This window comes from Lates calcarifer, linkage group LG12 (genome assembly GCF_001640805.2).
Source record: "Lates calcarifer isolate ASB-BC8 linkage group LG12, TLL_Latcal_v3, whole genome shotgun sequence".
NCBI lineage: Eukaryota > Metazoa > Chordata > Actinopteri > Centropomidae > Lates > Lates calcarifer.
This window is the reverse complement of record NC_066844.1, coordinates 6759531-6783751: the sequence shown is the minus strand read 5'-3', so window position 1 is coordinate 6783751 and position 24221 is coordinate 6759531. Positions and strand designations below refer to the sequence as shown.

The following is a 24221-nucleotide window of genomic DNA, read 5'->3' as shown; positions in this document are numbered from 1 at the left end:
GACAAAGTACGATATATTAGTTTGTACAGTTTTTTAATGATATACCTGAGGCATCACTGATTCAGAGCTGGAAGCAGAATTCAAAGAAAAAAGATTTTTGCTTTAGGAATGGCTTTTTTTTTTTTTTTTTTTTTTTTTTTTTTTTTTGAACAGTCTGCATTCATGATTATGCTATGCTTGAAAACACAATTTCAACTTCCCAAAATAGTAAAATTGTGGTTGGGATTTTAGTAAAAGCTAAATTTAGATCTGCGTCATGTGTTATTAATAGACAGTAAAACTTTAAAACAAAAATATTTTAATGTAACAATTATTGCGCTTTGCTGTTAAAATCTGGATATGGATCTACTGGGCGACAAAATATAACTTAAAACGTTCTATTTGCAAATAGCTCTACGTGTTGTGGCTTTTTCTGAATCAATTACTGTGCAAGTTAAAGAAAACAAACACAAACATTATTTCTAACCCTTTTCAGTTAAATGACTCCCAGGCGGAACTCACTGTAGGTAGGTTGCATATCTGGTCGGAACATTTAGTGGTGACGCCGGAATCGCGCTCTCGACGGAGATTGCTGCGAAACATGCCTAAGTAAGTACCGGTATTATTTCATTCGTTCTGTGCTTAATAGTTGAGTTTTACATTTCAAGAAAAGATTTAACGGTACTATTTATGTTAAGTAAAGAATGGCGGTAAATTAAACTTTGAAAACTAACGAAACAGACCGGTTTGTTTAGAGCTTTGTTTGGGCTGGGTCTATGTGCTGGAGTGAACCTCGATTTACTATCAAGAGAACAATTACAGCACCATGATACTGAATTGTTTTGCCACTTAAAATCACGTCGGTTGTTTCTTACTAAACTAGCGTTACTTTAAACCACGTACATTTCGTAGACAGTACAACCACAAATGAAGATCCATTTACTCGCCTGTTCTGGAGGTTTCGACTGTATCACACGGTCTTCATCAGCAGATTTCTCGTTGTAATTGAACAACCACACTCAGCAAGTAATTTATTTATTTGTTATTTTTATTTAGACATACGTTTCTAAATTTAATGCAGTCTAATGCAACAGTTTTGCAGTAATCAATCGCGAAGGTTACAAAGAGGTATCTCCATTGTTTAGCCTGCCCTCATTGATATAGACAAAATATTGAAACATCTGACCTATTTATATAACACAATACATTGTAATAGCACCACAAACTGTAGCCCTCAAGATGATCAAAAAGTTTAATAAACACCTCTTTAAAACTGCTTCAACACAATCTGAACAGTGTGGACTGCATTAGTTTTCCTAATAAACTGTCAATCTTGTCTTTTCAAACTATTGTGCAGTCATCTTTAAGTCTGTGCATGATTATGTAGATTTTCTGTTCTGTAATGCTGTCTCACCATGACCTCAGCAGCTAAATCGTGGTCATCATTCCAAACTACCCCATGTTTATTTTAACAGTCTATTTTATACGTCTTCTAACTACAGCACACAGTCGACTAACCACTTCACCTTAGATATCCCTTATGTCCCCATTAGTCTTGGCAGAACTGGTTTCAGGTACTTTGCACATTTTTAAATAGAATGAGCTGCAAACTGCCTTCAAACTGCAGTCCCTCATACCACTTGGAGATTTTGAAACTGTATTATCCAGTGTTTTTTTATGAGTCCTGTAATTGCTTTTACTCTTATTATATTATTTCTGTTTGCTAATTGTGTTTTTGCCTGAGAATGTTTTCTCGTTCTCAAGTGTCTCATGAAAAAGAGATCTCCTTCACAGTGAGACAACCTGATTAAATAAAGATTATAAAACGTTCCATTATCCTGAAGAGAACTGCAGCAATTAGTCAGCAGCTAATGAAAATAATCATTAGTTTCAGCCTTTATTCTGAGTGCCTCATGACTTATTACCTATATCCAGCTCAAAATTACTTTGTTCTGGTAAGGTTAGGTAGCCTTTTCTCAGTAATGTATTTTCCAGGTGTAAGAGCAGATTATACTGAAGATGCATTAAGTAATAGTGACATCTAACACATAGTGACACTGATTTACCTCCAAGGTGAACACCACTACTGTGGTCATACTGGGAATTGCCCAGTAAGCAGCTGCAGCATCACAATAAAATAAGTATCCAGAAGAGTAAGAAAATATATATAAGTATGGATCATTATACTGACCAAAACAGTTATTAATTTTCTAAACTAATTTGATGGTAATTTAAACCATGGGCCATCTAGGTTTAACCAGGGCCATCTAGGTTCAAGAAAATATTCTAATTATTTCAGTTATAAAATTACATTCTTGAGCTTACCTGTTGGATATCTCAAAATGCATAAGTCTCATGAAACACATTTTTGAGAGACTTTGTTTTTAAGGTTTTATCACTGATTTTACTGATCATTTCACTCAGCCAGACCAATTCAATGGGTTTAGATACTGTATGTATGTAGAGTGTATTTAATTGTACACTTAAGGTAATAGTTTTTGGAAAGGTCATATCCACAGCTCTGTATTTTTTGTGAAAACTTGAATCTGTCTTGCTTTTCTTTCTTTCACAGGTTTTACTGTGACTACTGTGACACCTATCTTACACACGATTCGGTATGTTGCGTTTGTATGCATCAATTCTAATTGTTGAAAAGCATGAACAAATCTCTTTGTTGCGTCCTGCTCCTGTTAAATATGAACACATTTGCTCTATTTCTCTTCTAGCCATCAGTGAGGAAAACCCACTGCAGTGGCCGCAAACACAAAGAAAATGTGAAAGATTACTACCAGAAATGGATGGAGGAGCAGGCTCAGAGCCTGATTGATAAAACAAGTAAGTTTATTGTCTCAGTTATCTGGAAAAAATGGCTGATTGAGTCTAAAGGCACTGATAGTTTATTTCTTTAGGATGCTTTACAACTCCAAAGATGTGTCTGTCCTCCAGCTGAAGTTCTAAATATCTTGTAACCTGGATGGCTCTGAATTTTCATAGACATTTTTGCTGGAGTGTAAAACAGAGTGATGGAAGGGATGTTGTCAACTGTCTTCATATGAGAGTTTTAAAGGAGTCTGTACTGGGTGATACTCAGCTCACGTGTACAGGAAGTTTAACTGAAATATGAAAGTGACCTCTAGTGGCAGTAACATATATTACTGATGATTTATTTGGTTGTGCAGTCCACCGTTCACCCTCCTAATGTGGGCACAGCCTGCTTTTCTTTTCCATATTTAGTCCCCTGGTTAGTTGTAGACAATAAATATCATGTTAGAGTAAAGCCCTGTTACAGAGCCCACATAAGGTATGCTTATGCACGTGTGTGGGATATCTGAGCTCTCTGCTTAAATAGTGCACTATGTACACCAGCTTACTTGGGCCCCCTCTGAGATTACAAACCACTAATCCACATAAGAGATGCAAAGCCAGTGTGATGATAGAGTGTAGTATTGTCCAGTGTGGAGGAATATGTTGTTTTACAGAGTGAACTCTCCTACACCACACATCCATTCATCATGTCAGGAATGCATGCAATGCCTGTTTTAAAAGTGGACTGCTTCATTGGTAGTGGTGTGTTTATCTGTGTTTTTACCCCTTACCCAAATGTTGCAGTGGACCACATAATGTATTTTGCACCACAGAAATGTTTAAAAGACCCCATGTGCACGTTTTATTTGTGCTTACATTCAGTACGTAGAGCACGGAACAGGCTTAAATGAATTCTTTACAAACACAAAAATGCAATGCTGTACATGATTTGTACTGCACATGAAATATTAATGTTTTGTCTTTTCTGCCGACAGCGGCTGCTTTTCAACAGGGAAAGATCCCCCCCACACCGTTCCCTGGTGGCCCTCCTCCAGGTGAGTCAATTGTCTTTCAACTCTGCACTAATTTCATTTACTATAACATGGGCACTGGCTTTTTATAGGTAATTCATACTTAGATAAATAAAAAGCACCACACCGCTAATTTGCTGTAGATGTGATCTGTCAGCTTGGTACTACGTTTTTTGAAATTCCACTTTTACAGTGTCGTGTGTTTTTGATTTTTACTAGCTGATGTATTCCGTGTGATTATACAAGGCCTATGATTGAAATCATAAGCTAGCAAGTAATTCTGGCTGGGTTTAATTGGCTACTTCACACGACACTTTCACATCTAGATTGTCAAGGTCAGACAGAGGAGGCACATTGATGATATTTTCTCCCAAAGCCTGTGTCACAACCAATTTCAGACCAGTGTTTAGAGACCAAATAACCTCCACATTCAAACAGACTGTCTTCTGTCGGAGGGGGCAACTGCTGACCACAATAAACACAAACATGTCTGCTTCCACTGATTGATTTATATCTACAGTTCAGCCACCAAATAATTCAGAAACATTTACACAGGTGTGTGTTTTCAGAAGTCAGTGCAAATGAAGCCCCTCAAACAAAACTTATCTCACTGTGATGCATGTGAATCTGCTCCAATTCAAATGCATAGTACATTGTCTTAACATTGACTTTACACTGACATGATGTTTGTAACACAGGTGGTCCTCCTCGCCCAGGCATGCTACCAACACCCCCTATGGGAGGTCCTCCTATGATGCCCATGATGGGGCCTCCACCACATGGGATGATGCCTGGTGGACCAGGTAAGACAAGTTTATTTGAAGCTTCACTTATCTCTAGTTTGTATAACGTAACATTTAAAGGTGAGACAAAGTGTTTTGGATGTATGTGCATATGAAGCTATTTCAGACAAGCCTGTTTTTTGATGTCCTGTCATTCAGTTAATCATAGAAATGTCAAATATTCACTGGTTCCAGCTTCTCAGGATGAGGATTTGATAATTCTCATTTGTCATACGTCATAGCAAAGTGAATATGTTTTGGCTTTTGGACTGTTGGTTGAATAAAACAAGCTATTTGAGCGTATCACCTAAGCTATGTGTCCCCTTACTGTCACCTTTAGGAGGCATGAGGCCGCCGATGGGAGGACCCATGCAGATGATGCCAGGACCACCACACATGATGCGTCACCCTCGACCAATGATGATGCCAGGTCAGGCCGGGCATGATGCGTCCAGACAGATAAGAACGAGTGGATTTTCTCCGTTCTTTGTTGCCATGAACAGATACAGTCTAGTGAGGACACTCAGTTTAACACTTTGGTTTATCTGTGTGACTTTTTAAATTCTCAGCCCTGAACAAGAAGTCCCTGAAGTAATTATGTCATTTTTGTCTAATTACTTTTTCTGCTCAAATCTTGGTATTTATTTGTATTCTCCTCATTAGAATTAAGTTCAGATCTCCATTTTAAAGACAATTTTTAATTAAACATCCTCTCCTGCGTTAGTGTCAAGACTGCAGTATCTAGTCTCACTCTGCTAGCTGTTAACACACTTATTTGGTGCGTTCTTGAATACTTTGTTTTTATTTGTGACTCTATTTTTGCTTTTATTTGACATTTTTTGGTTGTATTTCATTGCATTGTTTTGGGAAATAAAAGTGATTTAAAACCTACTTTTGTTCATCTCAACAAAGCTAATTTTTAATGTTTTAACAACTTTTCACTAACACAGGTGTGTCTCACTTGATCTGGTTGAGTGGAGCTGTGTTTTAAATTATGTGACGTTACACAACTTTATATACTAGGGGTGGAACAGTTCTCAAACAGAGATCCAAATGTCCACAATCTCATGCCCATTAAGTTACTAATGTAACAAAACTCATTTTCTATTTCAAATTAACACATGCAAATCACAAAATTATTATTCTACGTATAGTTAGGGCAAACGGTATATTCTGTAAATGCATTACAGATATTTTACATGAGTCACTTGACTATTTTGGTCCAATTATGATCAAGTGATTGCACCTGTGATAAAAGTTAAGCAAGGTTAATTAGCTCAAGGTGTGTAATTGCAGACCCCCCCCCCCCCACCCCTAGGCATATTCAAGTGGCAGTGTGGGAACATTTTGGTTATCCCTCTCCCACAAAGAGAACACAAAGAGAAAAAAAAAGTATTAACCAAACCGTGACTCAAAAATCAAGGTCTGAACTAAACCGTAGATTTTAAGAATTGTTACAATCCTAATATATATTAGCATGAATGATAAAGTGTCCTGTTGGGCAACAAAGCTGAGAGGACAGTGTATACAAGCACAGACAGTAGAGCTTGGAGGAGAGCTCTATTCAGGATGTAATTGAAAACACCTGTGTGGGTGCACTATGGGTATGCAGGGTCTTCAAGCCAAAACCATTAAGAAAGAGCTCCAATTTTTCTAGCTCAGTTGGAATTTCAGTTTTATTTCACTATGGGGTGAAATCAGGGTTTCTGCAGGTCTTGCAAAGTCTTAAAAATACTGCAATACAGTTCAGTTGTCTGCTTTAGCCAGTGATGTTGCTTCTAAAATACTTGAATGTGACTGTAGGCTGTAGAGATTATACACTTATTTACCACAAGTGCGATTGCTGTGACGGTGGATTGTGCTGCAGGAAGATGCACAGGTTCAGTCAGTACCGTCAGACCTGTAGCAAACACTGTCACTGCTGCTGCTGCTACAATAGTTAGAAGGCTCCTAAATTAATTTGTTAATTCATCTACTCATTTGCTGTCGCTTATCCAGGTCACACCTGCCAAAACATTATTCAAAAGAAAAAAAGCCTTTGCTTTTGCTCCAAGAGGAAAATTTGAGATGAATCTTGATCAAAACAGAGTGTGATCTACATGAACCTGATGCACTCAGAGCGTCTCTGTTCTGCCTTTGAAATTCAAAGCTTTTTAACTGTTACAGTCAGAATATGGTTTATGTTTTCATATGCAAGGAATTCCTCTCCAGTTTCTAGTGGCTGTCAGTATTTACACACAGTACCAATGTCAGTGTTCAAAAGAATACACATGGACAATGCTGAACAAAGATGTAATGTAATGGTAATGTGGTAAGTCATTGTAGATACATATTGTAACATGGTTAGGTACAGTATGTGCTTGTACGCTGGTCAGCGACAACATTAAAACCACTGACAGGTGAAGTGAATAATAAACTCATTAAAGTGCAGTGCTCTTCTGGGAAACCTTGGGTCCTGGTATTCATCTGGATGTTACTTTGACCTGTATCACCCACCTAAACATTGCTGCAGACCCCACTCCCCATGGCAACAGCACCCCCTGACAGCTCCCCCCCCCCCCGCACCAGGGAAAAGCAATCCACACACCCCAAAAAAGCTGCTTGGCATGGCCTCCTAGATCCAGGAAGGCCCCATCCCACAACCCGCAGTACCCAAAGGATCCGCTGCTGATGTCCTGATGCTAGACATTACAGGACACACCTAGAGGTCTGGTGCCCATGCCCCAATGTTTAAGAGCTGTTTTAGTGGCACGAGGCAGGTGATTTTGATGGTGTGGCTGATCAGTGTATTGCACAATGTGAGTTTGAAACTAATATAAATATAATTTGTGGGTATAACTGTCATTTATGCACATTACATAACTGAGTAACTGTTCATCAGTGGGAAGAAACTGTTCTTGTGTCTGGCTGTTGGTGTACTGTACCTACCAGAGGGCAGGAGTTGGAACAGGTTGTGTCCAGAGTGTGAGGGATCTGCAGTGATTTTCCCTACCCTCTTCCTGACTGTCTGATTCATAATTTTAACATCATTAGTGTATTTACTGATATCATCCTGCTTTTGTCTCTGTAAGCAAACTTAGCAAACGCCTGACAATCAGAATTAGTAAACTCAAAATTCAGACTGTAAAACAGAAGTTTAGTCCTTTAAGATTAGTTCTGATTCAGAAGGGTAAAAAGGTCTGTTTGACCCCAACCCAGCCACCTGGGATTTTCCTAAGTGAATCTGCAAATGTTGTCTCAGCCTGAAGGTGTGAATGTGTCTTGTCAAGTGTGTTAGCCCCTGTGATAAACTGGTGACCTGCACTGGGTGTACGTACCCTTTGTCCTGCCCGGTGCATTCTGGGATAAGCATCGCCCTCCAGTGAGACCCTGGATGTTACGAGCAGATATAGAAAACAGATGGGATGTTTAAAATATTGTTTCAATTGTCGACCGAGCCCTCATTAGTTTACCCAGTCAAGCATGTTTGAAGAATTACAGCTGTTACATAAGAATCTGTGGCTGCTAGTGAATCATTATTTCAGCTGACATTTGTGTCGACAATGCCTTGCAAGGATTCAGTGCTTTCCTCTAGCTGGATTGTAACTTCTGTATCCATAATCACAAACGTCTGGATATAATTATGAAAATGTCTCAACAGATGGAGCTAGAGAGTTGTAATGCTCTGCAATTAGAACCAAGACACTGGAATGATGTGCAATAACTGATTATGTGCTTCCATGGACTGTCAAATTTCTTTGTATCTCACAGTTCCAGAGGACATTTTTGTGGCTTTATGGTTTAGGAAGTTTCTAGGCCATATATAAAAAAGAAACAAATTTGTTGGGGGCCAATAGCCATATGCTTCACGCTGTGTTTGCCAATTTATATACTTGCAGACCGGAGGGAAAGCACTGCAGAGACAATCCAGACTGTTACAGTGCTGTGCACCACATCAGATGAACTTTTGGTGGCTGTCAGTCATGCATGTTGTAAATTGTGATCTTCAAAGAGACGTTGGTAGATTACAGGCAATCTGATGGCCACTCTAAGGGATGGATTCCATTAAATGTCCTATAAACATCCACTCTCCACATCACCGAGACAGGAATAAGACCATGCTAATGCACATTTTATGCATATGTCGAGCATAGGCGGATACCCGTGTGTCATCTGAAATCAGAAGTCTTTATGAATATTCAATCTGGCCATGAAGTGGAGCGTTGCCCTAAAGGCAATGAAGTGGAATGGGAAAAAGTGTTTGTGATTAGAGCTCAGTTGAGGAAATAAGTCTTGATCATAAGAAATAAGTAGAAATAAGTAAAATGAGGTTTTGAAAAGCTTAGTGTTCACAGATATTTTCAACAATAGCAGGAGAAGTGACCTTTGGGAGAAAACTGCATTCTCTTGAGGTTATTATCACTATGCAGTACACTACAAAAAGACAAGTTGATATATTTTGGGTATAAATAACAATTGCAAGCTTGAAGGTCTTTCAGCTGCATGTTTGTTTTTGTTTTTTCCAAGAAAAAACTAAAGTTGTGCCCATGAACCAAGCTAGTCTCCTCTTTCAACAGAAGTGAGTGAGACCTGATATCCTACTTATTCTTAAACTGGGATTTCAAAGTCAGAAAGTTCTGCTAACTTGTGTTTTTCACCCATAAATGTGGGGGGAAAAAAACTTGGAGTTCACTCAATGTTTGCAATGAAAAGTGAAGTAAAAGTAAAGCATTAAATAGTCATAATTGAATCAATATTTGGTGTGACCACTCAGTGCTCTTAAACACAGTTTTTCAAGGTACTTTGCAGGTTGGTTGGAGAACTTAACACAGTTCTTCTATTGTAAGCATCTTCTGTCTCTTCATGTAATCCCAGACTGACTCCATGGATGCTGAGATCAGGGTTCTGTGGGGGTCAGACCATCTGCTGCAGGACTCCTTCATCTTCTTGTCTCTGAAGACAGTTCTTTGTGACTCTGGCTGTGTGTTTGGCCTCATGGTATGTTGCACTCTAAATAAGAATTTATTGTGCCTAAAACTTTTGTATGGTATTGTACATGTGTTCCAGGTGCCTTCCTGCAACACTAAGTAACACCTGTCTTATACGACAGTGAGCTTTATGTAGAAATAAAAGCAATACAGTAAAACTAAAGTACACAGTAAAAGTAATATCTGATGTCGTTCCTCATGAGGAACCAGACAGTCTCTGTTTTACTGGTGACATGATTGATAATCAAACCAAATTAGAACATTTAAAGTGGATCAAAATTACAGATTTGAGCTTAACATGTGTGAAAATTAAAATAGTGACAATATAGAAGCAAATGTTATTCCAACTCCAAAGAGAATGGAAAATTCTAAATTGTATAAACAGGTAAAACCTGTAATTTAACAAAATGTAAGGGTGAATAAAATTATAAAAAATTATCACCATTTAAGTTGATGCAGACCGACATTAGCACTAAGTTCGAGTCACATCTCAGTTCACCTGAACTTGAATGAAAGTCCAATATTCATTCTTTTAGCTCTGGTTTTGATCTCCATCATCTCCCGAGGGAAATATCCAGTGCTTTTGAGCTGCTAATTGCTTCACCAGCTAGTCGCTAAGAGCCTTTTTTTTGTTGAAAACAGCTGTCTGCTGCAGCTTATATGTAAACAGCACTGATGAGAGCGGTGAAAGCTGACCGGAACAGTAAAGTTTCAGGCCAAAAAACCAAAACAATCAGCTGAAAATTGCTGTAAAGCTCTCTGGAGTTGAGAGGAGCTGCAGAGTCGGGTTATAATTCTCTGTGGGTTAATCACTATAAGTGACCCCTCTTAGTCAGCTGCTTTAAGAAAAGGTTTAACTTTGGAACTCAAAATTGCTATCGAAGATTGCTGCCTTGAAATTGACTTGACTTCATTTCATTTCATTCATTTTTACAGTGCAGTTTACACTCACCTCTTTGGTATTCCTGTCATACAAGTGAACTCATTAATGTCCCGAATATCAACTCTCAGAGCTCACAGAAGAGGCACTCAGAAAGCTATTCTCTGCAGCCCCCAGACCCATCAACAAGACCAGGAAGGAGAGAGGCTTAAGCAGGACTGCTGATTGATTAACTGTTCATACCAAACAGGTCTGACTGCGATTGACAGCTAGCCAGGTCTGCCCAGATTTCTGTCATCTGAAGGATCATTTTGGGTTCTGTATTCATGATGATGCACGTTCTTTTGCTCCCAGCATGCAGTTGGCATTCTTACCACTCAACAGCCTTGGCTGAATGAAAAATGATAATCCCCCAACTGCCGATTCCTCTAAAGCCAATTGGCTCATAACTCCATGAAGACCAGGATGATGCTTGGGACTACGGCATGCAGGGGATGACTGCACAAGGCTGCTGGGTGGCCTATTGATCGAAAGAATTGGAGGGAAAGAAAGCAGTCTGCAAGGCAAAGATTTTGGTAGACTCTTTCAATACCTCCTGTCTCTCCTTTTCCTCCTCCCTTTTGTCTTTCCTCGCATCTCTGTTCCACCTCCTCGCTTCCTCCTCCCTCCGGTGTCGTTCTCTCTGCTGCCCTGCTACCAACACTACTCTGTAATTTAATCCATTTAGTCATGGCTCCAGATCAATATCCATTTTCCTTGGCCTCAGGGAGAGCCTCTTGAATCTGCTTGTTTCAAACAGTGGTTGTGTTGGCCAGCAGGGGCTCCCATGGGCCTGCAGGGCTGATACAGATGTAGTACACCACAGCATCTGAGAAAACAAAGCAAAGCTTACATCTAATCTCTCACTAACCTGCTGCAGAAAACACAGCTGTAGATGTTGAAACTGTGTGTATGTTTACACATTTTTACAAACTTTGTGTCGCACTTTGTTCGACTTAAAATGAATGTCTGCCTTCTTCCGTAGATCACAGATGATTTACTCTCTTCTACTGAGATGTTGAAATGCAACGCCTGGCCTGTTAGCAAATGAATGACATCAAATCAGATTCAATTAAGGCTAATTTGATTAGTGAGCCTTGTATGTGACCAGGAAGAAAGAATTATTGTTTCTTCTCCCTCCAGGATTGATTTACTGTTGGCACAATGTAACATACTGGGATAGTAGATGAATAGTAGTTAGCTTTACTATTCTGCAATGTAAGGTTCAGTCACTGCAAACAGCCTGTGTGTCGTACCATCAGCTAAAAGTCTAAATGTGACTGTAAGACTTCGTCACTCGCTGCCACTGGGGTGAACATTTTGAGCACACATAACATTGTTAGCTGCCCTACTTCAGTGTAAACTGTCTTTAGCCTGCCCCGTGACGGCCTGCCCCCGGCCAGCTGTACGCTCCATGGACACTGACAGTGATTCTCCTTCACCTGCTTCACTGTGTTGTGCATTGCCATGTTTTATAAATAACCATGTTAAATATTCATCTGTCAGCATTTGCATCCAAAGTATTTTGCACTTCACTGCTGAGTTTCATAAAGTCAAAAGGACAGGCAAAGAATTTACACAACTATTTACATACTATAGATACTGGTGTGAAATAAAAGACAAAAAAGCTGAAACAACCATGATAAAATTTAATGGATTTTAAAACTAAAATTAATTTATAACCACGTTGAGATTCCATGGCCAGCATCATAAGGGCAAACCAGGACATAGCCAATGTTTATTTTTGACCTCAGAAACAGCAGGAGTCGGTTTTCTGGATCTTTTGGTCATATCACATGATCTTCCTCAGCAGGTCTCTGTGGTCAAGAATGAACTATGAAGCTCTTTTGTAAGCCAACATGGATAAATCAATGAAAATGTAAATCTGAACTCCTACAATTCCACAACAACTGGACAAAATCCTCCTGCTGATGAAGATCGTGTGATACAATCAAAAGCTCTAAAACAGCTACTAAATGAACCTTGAAAGGAGATTGTTTTTTATAAAAAAGAAGAGGACCACCACCATCCCCACTTCCATCATTATTATCACTTCAATAACTTCAATCTCCCAAGATTAAGCAGAACTGTAGTCACATTTTTTTATATGTTTTCTTTTTTTAAAAAACAAAAAACAAAAACAAAACTATACTAAATGTGGTCACAAATATACATTATTTTAATATAATATTAAGTACCAATATTGTACTTGTCAAACTTGTCACTTGTCAAAATGTCAATGATTAACAATGATTAATGATTAACAATCCAAGTAAACAGAGGGTGATGAGATTTTTATGTTCTCTGTGTATTCTCTCTGTGTTTTTGTTTTTCCCAATTCTGAAGGTCTAAATTTGGAGTAACTTGACTGATAAATTTTTCATATAACTTCACCTCCAACTAAAGGACTTGAATTTTTTATCAGGGTCCTCATCACCTCAAACATATGGTTCTTATCCATACATGCATATAAAAGTACTTGCAAATGTCCTCCTCCACAGCCCATAGCTGATGTGCCATTACAAAGATCCCCCCCCTCTGTCTTTTGCTCCTGTGTCCATGTGATGTTGTAGTTAAACCTGAGCCGTTCTAGTTTTTCTTTGCTTACTTTTACTTGATTTGTTTCACTTATGCTCTGACCCAGTTTTGTTTTCCATTTCAAAACAACATGAACATGCAGTTTATCCTTTTAAAATGGAAAGTACCACTGAAGGTGGTAATTCAGTTACTACTGAGCCACTAAAACTATAAATGCTCTTTTGAATATTGTGTGGTTGATTGTGATATTCAGTCAAAAGTGAGTGAAGACAGGAATCTGACTTTTTGTCTTCTGTTTTATCATTTTCAAAAAAATATATCAAGGAATGAATATAACATCATTTCTCTGAAAACAGCATGTAAAAGTCACACTAGGTACAACTCAGAACTAAAACCAAGCTAACCAACAGCTACACTGTGGCTACATTACTTGAAAGCTAGCTTTTGTTTGTCCAAAGCAGTCATGTGTTATTTATTACTTAACTGTATTACTTTAAAAACATATTTTTTTAAAAAATGTTTCTGATATTTTGATGAACTGACACCTTGGTAATTCAGTGTGTTTATTCAGTATAACTGAGGCAGTAGATAAATCCAGTCATGAAAGGGAGAAAAATCTATAGCTAATTCAGCAACAGTCAAAAAATGAGATGGCTGTTACTGTAATTATACTAGCTAGTTTCATTAGCATAAGCAGGGATTTTATACTTTTAAATTCCAGTTATCCAGTTATCCTGTCTGCTAGCCACCCTGAAAACCTTTTGTTCTCAAATTGGCTGCTTCTGTTCTTTCTGCTTAAATGCTGAAAACGACTATATGTAGTTCCATAGGGAGACATCAATTTCTGAGTTTCAACAGAATAAGACATGTATTGTTGTTGCTGTGCAGGCATCAAGGAAATGAAGATGGAACCTCACATCTTAAAACCCTTCAGTTCAGCCCTTTTCACTTGTACACGAATGCACAACACAATGACTCCAGAACGAAGGTGCACAATCTGCAGTTTTATCTGTAATGATTGTGGAAGATTACATGCAAACAGAGGGAAGTTTCACAAATCGCCTCTTTTTCAGCCTCAGAGGCATGTGCGGAACTGCCTCAAGTATCCCAAATTGTTTCTATCGGGAAGCTGTCGTCGCAATCAAGTGTCTCTCTGCTTATCTCCCCTGCAGAAATTTCTCTTGTTCCCTTCTGTCAGTCAATATGTGCTCAAGGTGGAATTGAAAAACCCATCATCTGTTACCATCTCATTCATGCATGTAATGGTGTTTAATACAAGGACTCAGCTCCTGTTAGGAATCAGCAAAACCCATCTTTATCAAAGTATACCGACTACTCTTGGGTATTGTGCTTTATTTGCTTCCTTCTTTCTTTTGCCAAAGATTTGAGTTAGTCAGCTCTCTACTAAATGAGCTTGGCCTCTCTCTACTAAATGAACTTATTCAAGCCCTTAAGACAAAAGCCCAACCTTTTCCATGTGCATTTTAATTCATTTTCTGAGGATCCACTGACTTTTTACTTCCATTAGAGCGACCATGATGTTGAACTCATGCTTCTCTGAGGAGCTGTTCATTCCCAGATTCACAGTTATTAGAGGATGAACTTTACAAAATAAAGAAATAACATATTTCATGCGTACAATAAAAACATTTTCTCTTTCTAAAAATATGGATGACCAGCATGAGTCCAGGCTAAAACTAAAATCTCCTGCAATGTCACCTTCTAAGTCTGACGTAGCAAGCTGGGACTGAATACTAGAGTGCTGTCTTGCCTTTTACTCCAGCAACAAGTAAAATTGCTTCTAAAAATGTGCTCAATATAGAGTCAAGGGCAGAGTCTATTTTTAAAAAAGGAAAGGATTTTTACTCTCTAAAATTCTTTGATGTTCAAAAGTTAAAAAGACTAAAAGCCTTTGGCTAAGCGCTGTGTATCTAAAGATGAAGGCAGATTTAGCCATAGCAAAAAACTTATAACATATAAGAACATAAAAGACAGAGGGCAGGGTTTGTGCAACAGGGAGAGCAATGTGATAGCAGATAGACGTTCCTGTAGTATTTTGTACCTATATGTGCAAACGCTGAATTTTCCTCCAACTATCAACAGTGATTAACGCCTTTATTCCCAACGTGTGTCTTAAGTGCTGCGTGAGCCGTTGCATAATGGACGTGGATTGTCTTACAGTATCACTTCCTTTAGAATAAATTTCTCGACTCTCAGCTGAATATATTGAGCATGTCTAATTGATTCATGACTGCCAATATCATTACTATCATTAAGACATATATCTCCAGTACTCTCTGGATATGGAGCTTGTCAAGGGCAGCTATTACGGTGGTGTTACACTTATAGTGACCTGGCTGTGAACCGTCAGCATTATCTGTGGATTAATTACCCTGCCTTTCTCATCCTCGCTCTACCTGCTCTCCTCTGTGGCTCTCCGCATCTTTTGTTCACTTATTCCCTTTGTCCTTTCTTCCCCCCGAATTTAAATGTGTCCCTCCTTGTACGTTTGATAAGATGTGGTGGATTGTTAGTTATTAGATTAGATTAAATTGAACATTTTTGCCTTTATTATTATTATTTTTTCTTTCAAACTCTGGGCCAAATGCAATGAAAAGGGGAATGTGTTTAATCTGTCAGTGGACATTTTCAGCACCCCCCCCACCCCACAACCCCCGATGGGAAACTCAGAAACAGCCGTGCCCATTGTTTTCACTGAAAGCACCACAGAGAGTGTTAACCCTAACACAGGAAGCTCTGTGTGCCTCTGGCTTCAACACAAACATTTACCCCCGTGTACATGCATGCACATATGTGTGCACGCATAAACACACATGCATGTATCCATACATGAAAACACCACAGGTGAACACACACCTGCATGCACACACGTGCCTCTTGCACGCAGGATATCATGCCATCTTTTCTCGTCTTTCATACAAATGAAGGAACTACAGATGGATTCCACGGTGCACTCTGATTCTGATCTCTCCAGCATGCTAAATTTATCTGTTAAATTTATCTTTATCCTTATGTGGCCAGCAGCAGTTGTTGTGGCACATGATGCCACGCAGTGTGATAGAAAAGAATGAGCAATCCTTTATCACTCTGGAGTAAAAAAAAAAAATGTTTTCCTTTTAAAAAGGATGCAGAATGCTGCAATAACATCACTGATAACCACTTCTGAAGGTGAGAATTCACAGCAACAATATTGGAATGTCTCGCTCAGGACTGATTGCTCTCTGTTTCACATTTTTCACAACAACGCATCTTGTTTGAAGGCATCCAACAACTATCACCACTGTTTATCCAGTAGCCTTCACACTAAAAACATGGGTAAGTAATAGGAGTGATAGAAAACTGACTTTTATTATAAAAATAGTGTTCAAACAGGCCACCATAGGATAAGATGAACTGAATTATGTTTTCAATGAACATTTCTATCTGTTCCTCCATGGGAGAATTACAACTAAACATGACTTCAGCCATGCTAGCAGCTCTATGAGGCTGTGCATAGGGTTCAGTGGTGCCCTGAGCTAGATGTAATCAACATGCTAGCTACAGTTACTACAGTTCGCCCCAAGCGGACCATAAACGTGTGTACCAAGTTTCATACTTATGTTTGAAATAGTCAAGATATTTCACTCAAAACCACAAATGTCAGCTTCATGGCTGCATTAGAGGAAAGGTCAGGGTATCACCAAATTTCATGGCAGTCCAAGACACTTTCCTAAAACCAGCCACTGCCAACCCTAGAAGAATGCAGCTGCCATGGCTAAAAAATGCCAGTAAAACACTCCAGATCCTTTCACTTTAGGGGACCTCGTGTCAGTTTTCCCATTGTAATCTACAGATGTTGCAGATGCTATTGATAAGAGGGTATTTGGAGAAGAATCACAGAATTACCCTGTGAGATTACCAACTAAACCCAGTTAGGCGCTGAGAAAAGATTGTATCTCTACCCTCCAGTGTCTATTTCTCGCTCCCCCTCTCTAACACTGATGGATATCCAGTGCTACGTCTTCACTCAGCCATGCACACTTGCCCTCCCATTTCCCTGTAGAGAGGTCAGCTCTGTCTGTGTCCGCTGGAAAGCTTTCACAGGAGACGCATCTTTAGCCATTCTGAGCTAACAGCGGGTAGTTTCGCTGTTGCCTCTACTGAAGTGATTTATTTCATCCCTCAGCTCTGAAGTAACTTACCATGCAATATATGAGTGATATTACAAAGTGAGACGCATGTGCTCAATAACTCCAAAATAATGCAAATAACACCACTATTACTGCCTGGATATTAAATGTGTTTTGGGTTGTTTCAAAATATATATACAGTATATGCTGTATGCCTGTATACGACCTCTTTATTTATAGTCTACTGAGCCTAACTTGATCTTCTACATTATTATTTCTTGGATTTTTCTGCTTGCCCAGCGATGGCCAGTTTGAATTCCCACATTTCGGGGCTCTGAAAAAGAGATCTTGGATGAATGGCATCTCTGCTGCCTTGGGGAACACATGACCTCAAAGGTTAGCATCAGAGCATTCTTGTCCGTGATTCTCGGGTTAACGTCCTCTAAGACTCTCAGAGGGGAACAAGCCGAACACAGTGCAATGGGATTTCAGAGAATGAACTGTCATTTTTCCCAAGCATACAGGGAATTGTACAACACATTTTATGGTGTTGACGAGAGGCTGATTAGGAGTTTTGTTGCAATTTGCAGATTTGTTTGAAGCCAGGCAGCCTATCTAAAGGTAATAGCTTCCTAGGTTGATTAACTTTATTAGATCTTTACCCAGTGGCCTCATTCTCCGTCTGCGTAATGCTGGCTGATCAGGTGGGAACTGCAGGGCACCAAATTGCAGAGAAGGATAATGATTTATAGGCTGGAGTGGTGAGAAAAGTGGTTTTAGATGTTGTGCAGTGTTATTAAAAATGTCAATTGTGGACCTGGGGACACATACAGGAGGTGGAAAGAATGTCACAAACACACACAAGAATCCTGAAAAGGTGTCCGTGTGTCAGGAGGCACAAACAATTTAGGGAGCACACAACCCATACACACATGCACACACACACACACACAAACACTGTGCGCATTGAAAACATTGCACGCCAGTGTATGTGTGTTTACTGTACACACTGCCTCTCTGTGACTTGCAGTGTGCATGTCTTTGTTAGAGAAGAGTGTTCATGAGTCACCGCTGTCTTTAGCCGGAGGCTAAGCAGCCAGCCAGCTGAAGGAGGGGATGCATGTTTTATTTTAGTCGCTCTAATATGCCGTGAAGACATCATTATCTTGAAACATGTTGAATTCCAGAGCTTCTATTGTTTAAAATGGCACAGAAGATGTGGATAACTTAAACTGTTTCATCCTCATCACAGTCATAGAGATCATTAGATGTGCAATTCTATGTGCTTCATTAGATGTGGCTTTTGTTATTGCCAGCTAAGCAGTGTGTGACTGTGTGAACCCTCCTTGGTGAGCGAAGGATGTTATCTTTTCTGTCATGCACATACCAGTGCTGCCCATAGGGAAGAGGTGAGCATGCAAGGAACTTGGCTGATTGAGGGCACAGAGGCGCGCTGTGCACGTCTACGGTTGCCTGTGAATACTAAGGATGCCTCACAAGAGACCCTTTTGTCAGTGTCAGAGCCCTTTGAGAAGAGTCATGAATAGTATAGTGTGTGTAATCTTTTCTACATTCCTCTCATATCATCAACATTTCCTATCTTATTTCTTTAAATCTCTGCAGATCCCAAGAGTTCATATTTCCCTTGTACAACCAAGTCACAATGAAAACACTTTATGGCATTTATGGTTTAATAAATGAAATCATTAAGATGTTTTCTTTCAAAAATATCACAGAAAGGTGGAGAAAATCAATGTAGTCTAATGATCTTGGCATCACTTCACCACTGTGAAGTGTCACCACCTTGGCCTCAAATGTATTTGTGACTGTAAAATGTATGCATGAAAGTCTATTAGAGCTAGGGAAGATTTTTCAGAGGGAAAATATGAGAAATATCCAGAAGAACATTTTATTTCAGCTACTTTTCAGGTCATTGACAGAGTTTGGCGTGTGTTCTAGATAGAAAAACAGATAGATGTGTGCAGTAGTTTACATCACACTGAACATGGTTCAACAAAGGTCTCAAGTACCATTTCCGCCATGTCTGCCCTACAATAACAAAACTAAGCTCAACTCAGTAACCTCAGTCTCCTACATAAACACACCCTTAGACAGCAAAGGAGGAATTCCTTCTCTGCCTCCTTTAAAATGGGGCAGCCACCCAGTGCATCAGTAACCTGATTACCCCAGCTGTCAGTCTGAATAAGGCCAGGCTTTGGGATCCTCCCGTCCTCTGATCCTCACCATGGGACAGAGCCAGTCCTCCTGAGGAGTCTGAAAACAACCTCAGAGAAGGATGGACACAAATACACAGAGCAGGGGAGAGAACCAGGGCTAAATAAGTCAGCAGGTAAGAGGATGCAGCAATGAGGGGGTTTTTTGGTGTCAAACTGAGATTTCTCTGAGATTGTCTGATTGAGTCAGACATCACACATCTGTCTATATCTTTAATTACTACAGATTTAATGTATCTCTGTGTTTCTCAGTGGTATACACAGTGGTATGTCTTATGTAGCCGTGCATGGATATGTGTATACGTGCTTCCTGCTTCTTCTAATCCTGTTTTATTATATCAGATTCCACTGGGAATATTCTCTTTCAGGAATTGTGTGACCACATGAGATACATGAACTAATAACAAAAGTAACTGTAGGAGTATCAAGAAATAAGTCACAGCTGGGAGTATAAAGGAGGGGGACTCTTTGAGGCAAGCCAGTCACTGAGGGGAGGGCAACAGGATACAACTAGTGGGTGGACCCTGATGATTGTTTCTGTGCATAACAAGTCTCTTACTTATATGCTTCCTTTCCCTCTAAACAAGAGCGCTTTGCATGAGTTTGAGTCATTTGGAGTGCAGGCAGATTCCCTCAGTCTACAGTTGTTATACTGACTTTCACTTTTCTGTTTCTTTCAGCACTACCACTGACTGGTTTTACATCACCAGAGGTTTAACAGCTCCACAAAACCCGAGCACCTCTGGACTGCTAACACGTCAGTACTGCAGAAAACTGAGGACGCTGAGCTGCACTTGGCAGCTCCAAGACAATGGCACAGTGTACGCCTGATGCCAGCCCGGCCAAGGTGATCCAGGATCCAAAGGCTGACATTAAGGACTCGAGTGAAGTTTCAAGTGAGTCTGCATCAGCTACGCTGGTCAAAGTCAGACCTGCAGAGCTGGGGCTGATTCGAAGCTTGTCCAAGTCAGATTCTGACCTGTTGGCATCACCACTCGGAGAAGAGGATGGAGGTCTGGCCGGCCGCAGTGGATCGGTGTCTAACTGCAGCTCTGGGCAGCCGTCCATGGAGCGCATGCCTTCCTTTGCCTCTGAGTGGGATGAGGTAATACTCAAGCTCTGGGGATGGGAAACAAGTGGGAGGGTGTACAGGACAGAGGGAGTGGCATATTTGGTGACTTTCAAGTAGAGTGTGTTAATGTCCTTAAGAGAGAGTGTGTGAATGTGTGAGAAAAAAAGAGAGACTGATAAGAGAAGCAACTGAGGATTAGTGTAAAAAAGAAAGAAATGGCCATGGGTGAGGCAGCACATTTCAGGACAGAGGAAGGAAGGAAGGAAGGAAGGAAGGAAGAGGGGGAGAGCAGAGGCAGCAGTATGAGAGTGATCAGGAGTCCAGCAGAAGCAGTGATAGAGTAACTTTACCCAGGCTGTTGGCGGAGGATGCCTGCGGGCGAGTGCTTGAATGCATGAATGGCTTGATCACTTGCACCGACCTCCCTGTAGCAGCCCTGGCATCCAAGACTAATTGGGCTTGTGCTGTCATTCCACATCCACTCAGTACATGTCTCAGGGGCCGACCCACGCTTCCACTGTCTCCTCCTGCACTCCTCTGGCTCCTTTGCTCCGTCTTGCGCCATCTACTTTCAGCCCACTGTGAGCAATCCCCCACCCCTCACCCACCCCCTCACCCTCCCCATTATCCCCAAAAGCCTTAACTTGTGATTTTTGAGCACTTTGGAGCATCAATGCAGCACACCCTAAAGCACTGCAAAGACCTTGAAATGAATAATCATTTCTTATCAAAACTTCCAAATGCACTTAAACAGTTGTAACCTGTGGGGACAATGGCTGAAAACTGTTAACATATTATTATAGTGTACAGCTCAGAGGCAAAATTATGCATTTTTTAAATGTCCACAGCACACTGGAACATCTCTGACACTTTCTTTTGAGTGCTTAGTCCTTGTCACAAATATAAGATCTTATTCAGACTATTAGGTTAAGTTGTGGCATAGTGCAATAATTGGTCATACCCAGCAGATAACATGACTGGCAAGTGGTTTAAGGAGCAGTGAAAGTCCTGTTGATGTTGCTTTATTTCTTGTGAAATACATTAACCTCAGTTTAGGAGCAGTTCTTGGTCATCTGCATTGACTTAATGCATTTGTATGTGCTGGTTCCTTCATTCCCTCAAGCTTGGGACTTGTTTCTATTATCTCACAACTGTCATCCAGGTCATGGAAGGGTTGAATCAAGTTGCCCTCAATTGAACTCCTTTTGGATACTCACAATGCTCTCAGTCTTGTTGGTTGTGTAACTCGGACTTGTCTCAATCTTGGCCATCCGGTCTCTTTTAATGCGGCCTTTCGAGGAAAAGTGTCCTGTTTGTGGGAATCTGGTAATTTGGGCAATTTATCAACATGAAGTTCTACACAGACATTGAACATATACATATGTTGGTTTTGGTTGATTCTGATACAAATTTAAGTAAAATTAAAAGTAAACGTAAAAATTTTGTGACTTGTTATTTGTTAGAACTTGAAAGAAGTGATTTTTACTGAGCTTGGTTGGTGGCTATTCTCTTGAGGGAGTGTGGTTCTACTGGGGGAATCAGGACTCATTGCCTAAAATCCTGCTAATGGCCCAAATGGTCTCAAATGAGTCCAAAAGATGCTAAATTCTTCTATACTTGCTGCTATGAGCTGTCATTGACAGGTGCTGGTAATGTTAGTGTTATCTTATATCTAGGTTGACTCTCACTATAAGCATGACAACAATATTAAAAAAAAAAAAAAAACTCAGATGGGGGATTGTTTTATTCTTTTTGGTCACAATCTTGGCTTAGTTTCAGCTAACAACTAAGACAGGTCCACCATCCTGTGGTCCTGGTCAAAAAAATCTGGTAATAAGACTCCAACTGTTTTAGTTTATTGAGTTCATTAGTTGTAAAGATTGTTTTAACAAATTTCTTTGATTTCTTCCTGTGTGCAAAGTAATTAACCCACAGAAAACCTTAGGCATAGTGGTGTTATTACATCACTGAAGTACTAGTTGTTTTCCTTATCAATATATCTGGCAATTATTTTCTTTATCGATTGATTTCTCAGTGTTTAAAGTGCCCAAGTGGACGTATTGTTGTTTGACCACAATCAAAAACTTTCATAGAAACATGGTAAAGCAATAAATATTCACATTTGAGAAGCTGGTTCCAGCTTAAATGACAAAATGACAAAAACAGTTAATTAATTTTCAAACATGTAGTCAGATGCCTGTCTGTCAGTCAGCTAATCAGTTAAACCAACCAGTCATTTCAGCTCTACCTTGGTGTCTGGGTGCCTGGGGAAATGATGAAACGGCTATGTATAAAGGGGGGTCACAGAGTCCTGGTCACGTGAACAGGTCATGGCTGATACTGTATGTTCTGATCATGGACATTTTTAATTTTTACAGCAAGGGCAGTTTGGTGTCACTCCATTATACTCAGACATCTTGAACTTTAACTTGGCTTTTGCGTTCCCCTCTCTGTCATTTTTCCCTGCTCTGTGCCCGCTCTGTGCTCCACCCCTCTGCTCTCTGACAGAAATGTTTATTCAGGCCATGTTGGGTGGAGTGTCCTGTTCTCAAGGGCATCCTGTTTTGCAGCTGCTCCCGAGTGTCTGTTTCTCTTCCAGATTTCAAGGGATTTGTTTGGGTTGGGGATATGGGTGTGTGTGCCTGGGTGAGGGCAAAAACTGACTTGGCTTGTGTGTATATCTTGTGAAGCGATCAACCACTGCCATCAACATTAAAGCGACACATGAGGCTCAGGGGAAGGCTGGGCTTTAAGTCAGATACGTAAACACTAATGCCAATGCATGTGCATGCAACGAAAGCAAAATTACTGCGTACAAGCATTGGCTTTTGGATGTTATTATTAGAAAAAAGTAGTTTCAAGTTGAAGTATAACCTTTAAACCCCACAGTATATACAATATTAAATTGTATTGTCTCTGGCAGCTTATGTAACTGCTGACCATTTTTGGACCCTATTGTAGTGAAAGCTCTTGGTATTATACTTAAACCTTTTCTTAAACAAAGAGAAGAATGAGATGTGATGAGACAGATTTTGTTGAGTTTCTTTTCTGACACAGCTTTCTTTATAAACTACTTAACACAGAGCAAACATGGTCAGGTGGCCTGTACAGTATGCTAAGCCATCTGGAGGTGTCATTAGTCTAATTAAATAAAACTTTGATGCTCAATGGAAAAAGCTCAAAGACATACAGTATTCCACATTCACTCTCAGCCCTGTAGGAGGTTTACATTGTGAGTGCTGCTGCCTGTCTGATGGTCCTGGTTTACGAGGGTGTATTCTGATGTCCTCTACCTGTCCTGTCAGCTTCTGTTGGATTAGTAAATAATTGTTTTGACATCTGACTAGGTTGTCTGTATGGATGTATCTTTGGCATTACTTTTCAATATAACGGGTGTATATCAAACTGCGTGTTAGTACACAGTATAATGTCTGACACTGAATAACAACAACATGAAGTAATAAATAAATAAATAAATATCTATTAGTGAAATAAATCTACACATTAATTAATAAAAGAATAGCAATGCATTCAATGAAATTAGCAATTAGGCCTTGGAATTGAATACATTTCCGCCATCTTCCTCAGTTTGAGTCAGGGAAATCCAAATAAGGGCAGCGGGGTGGAGCCAAGGAGAGCTATAGCCGGACAATCAAAGGCACCTGGCCGGACATTTGAACGACATTGTTAAACCTTTCTGGCCAGTTACAGGCTGTGTAAGTTTGTTGGCAGAACTGCGTCATTAGCTAAATAAGTTGCACTGT

The 24221-nt window shown here is 39.9% G+C and overlaps 2 protein-coding genes across 5 annotated transcripts in view; both read left to right on the top strand.

Moving 5' to 3' along the window:
- Positions 1 to 483: 483 nt before the first annotated feature.
- snrpc (small nuclear ribonucleoprotein polypeptide C) lies at positions 484 to 5488 on the top strand. Its single transcript, XM_018683899.2, is given in 7 exon segments — positions 484 to 588; positions 2552 to 2594; positions 2706 to 2814; positions 3780 to 3839; positions 4514 to 4618; positions 4938 to 5026; positions 5028 to 5488. Coding segments are annotated over 7 exon segments (447 nt in total). The 5' UTR covers positions 484 to 580; the 3' UTR covers positions 5061 to 5488.
- A 14672-nt stretch (positions 5489 to 20160) lies between these two features.
- The window catches only part of anks1ab (ankyrin repeat and sterile alpha motif domain containing 1Ab), a 40543-nt gene continuing 36482 nt past the window's right edge, over positions 20161 to 24221 (top strand). For all 4 annotated transcript variants that reach the window (XR_007814350.1, XM_018683897.2, XM_018683894.2 and 1 more), the window contains exon 1: positions 20161 to 20490. Coding sequence is in view for 3 of the 4 variants with exons in the window: in XM_018683897.2 (XP_018539413.1) it covers positions 20197 to 20490 (294 nt within the window). In the remaining variant the exon portion in view is untranslated. The remainder of the gene's footprint in view (positions 20491 to 24221) is intronic.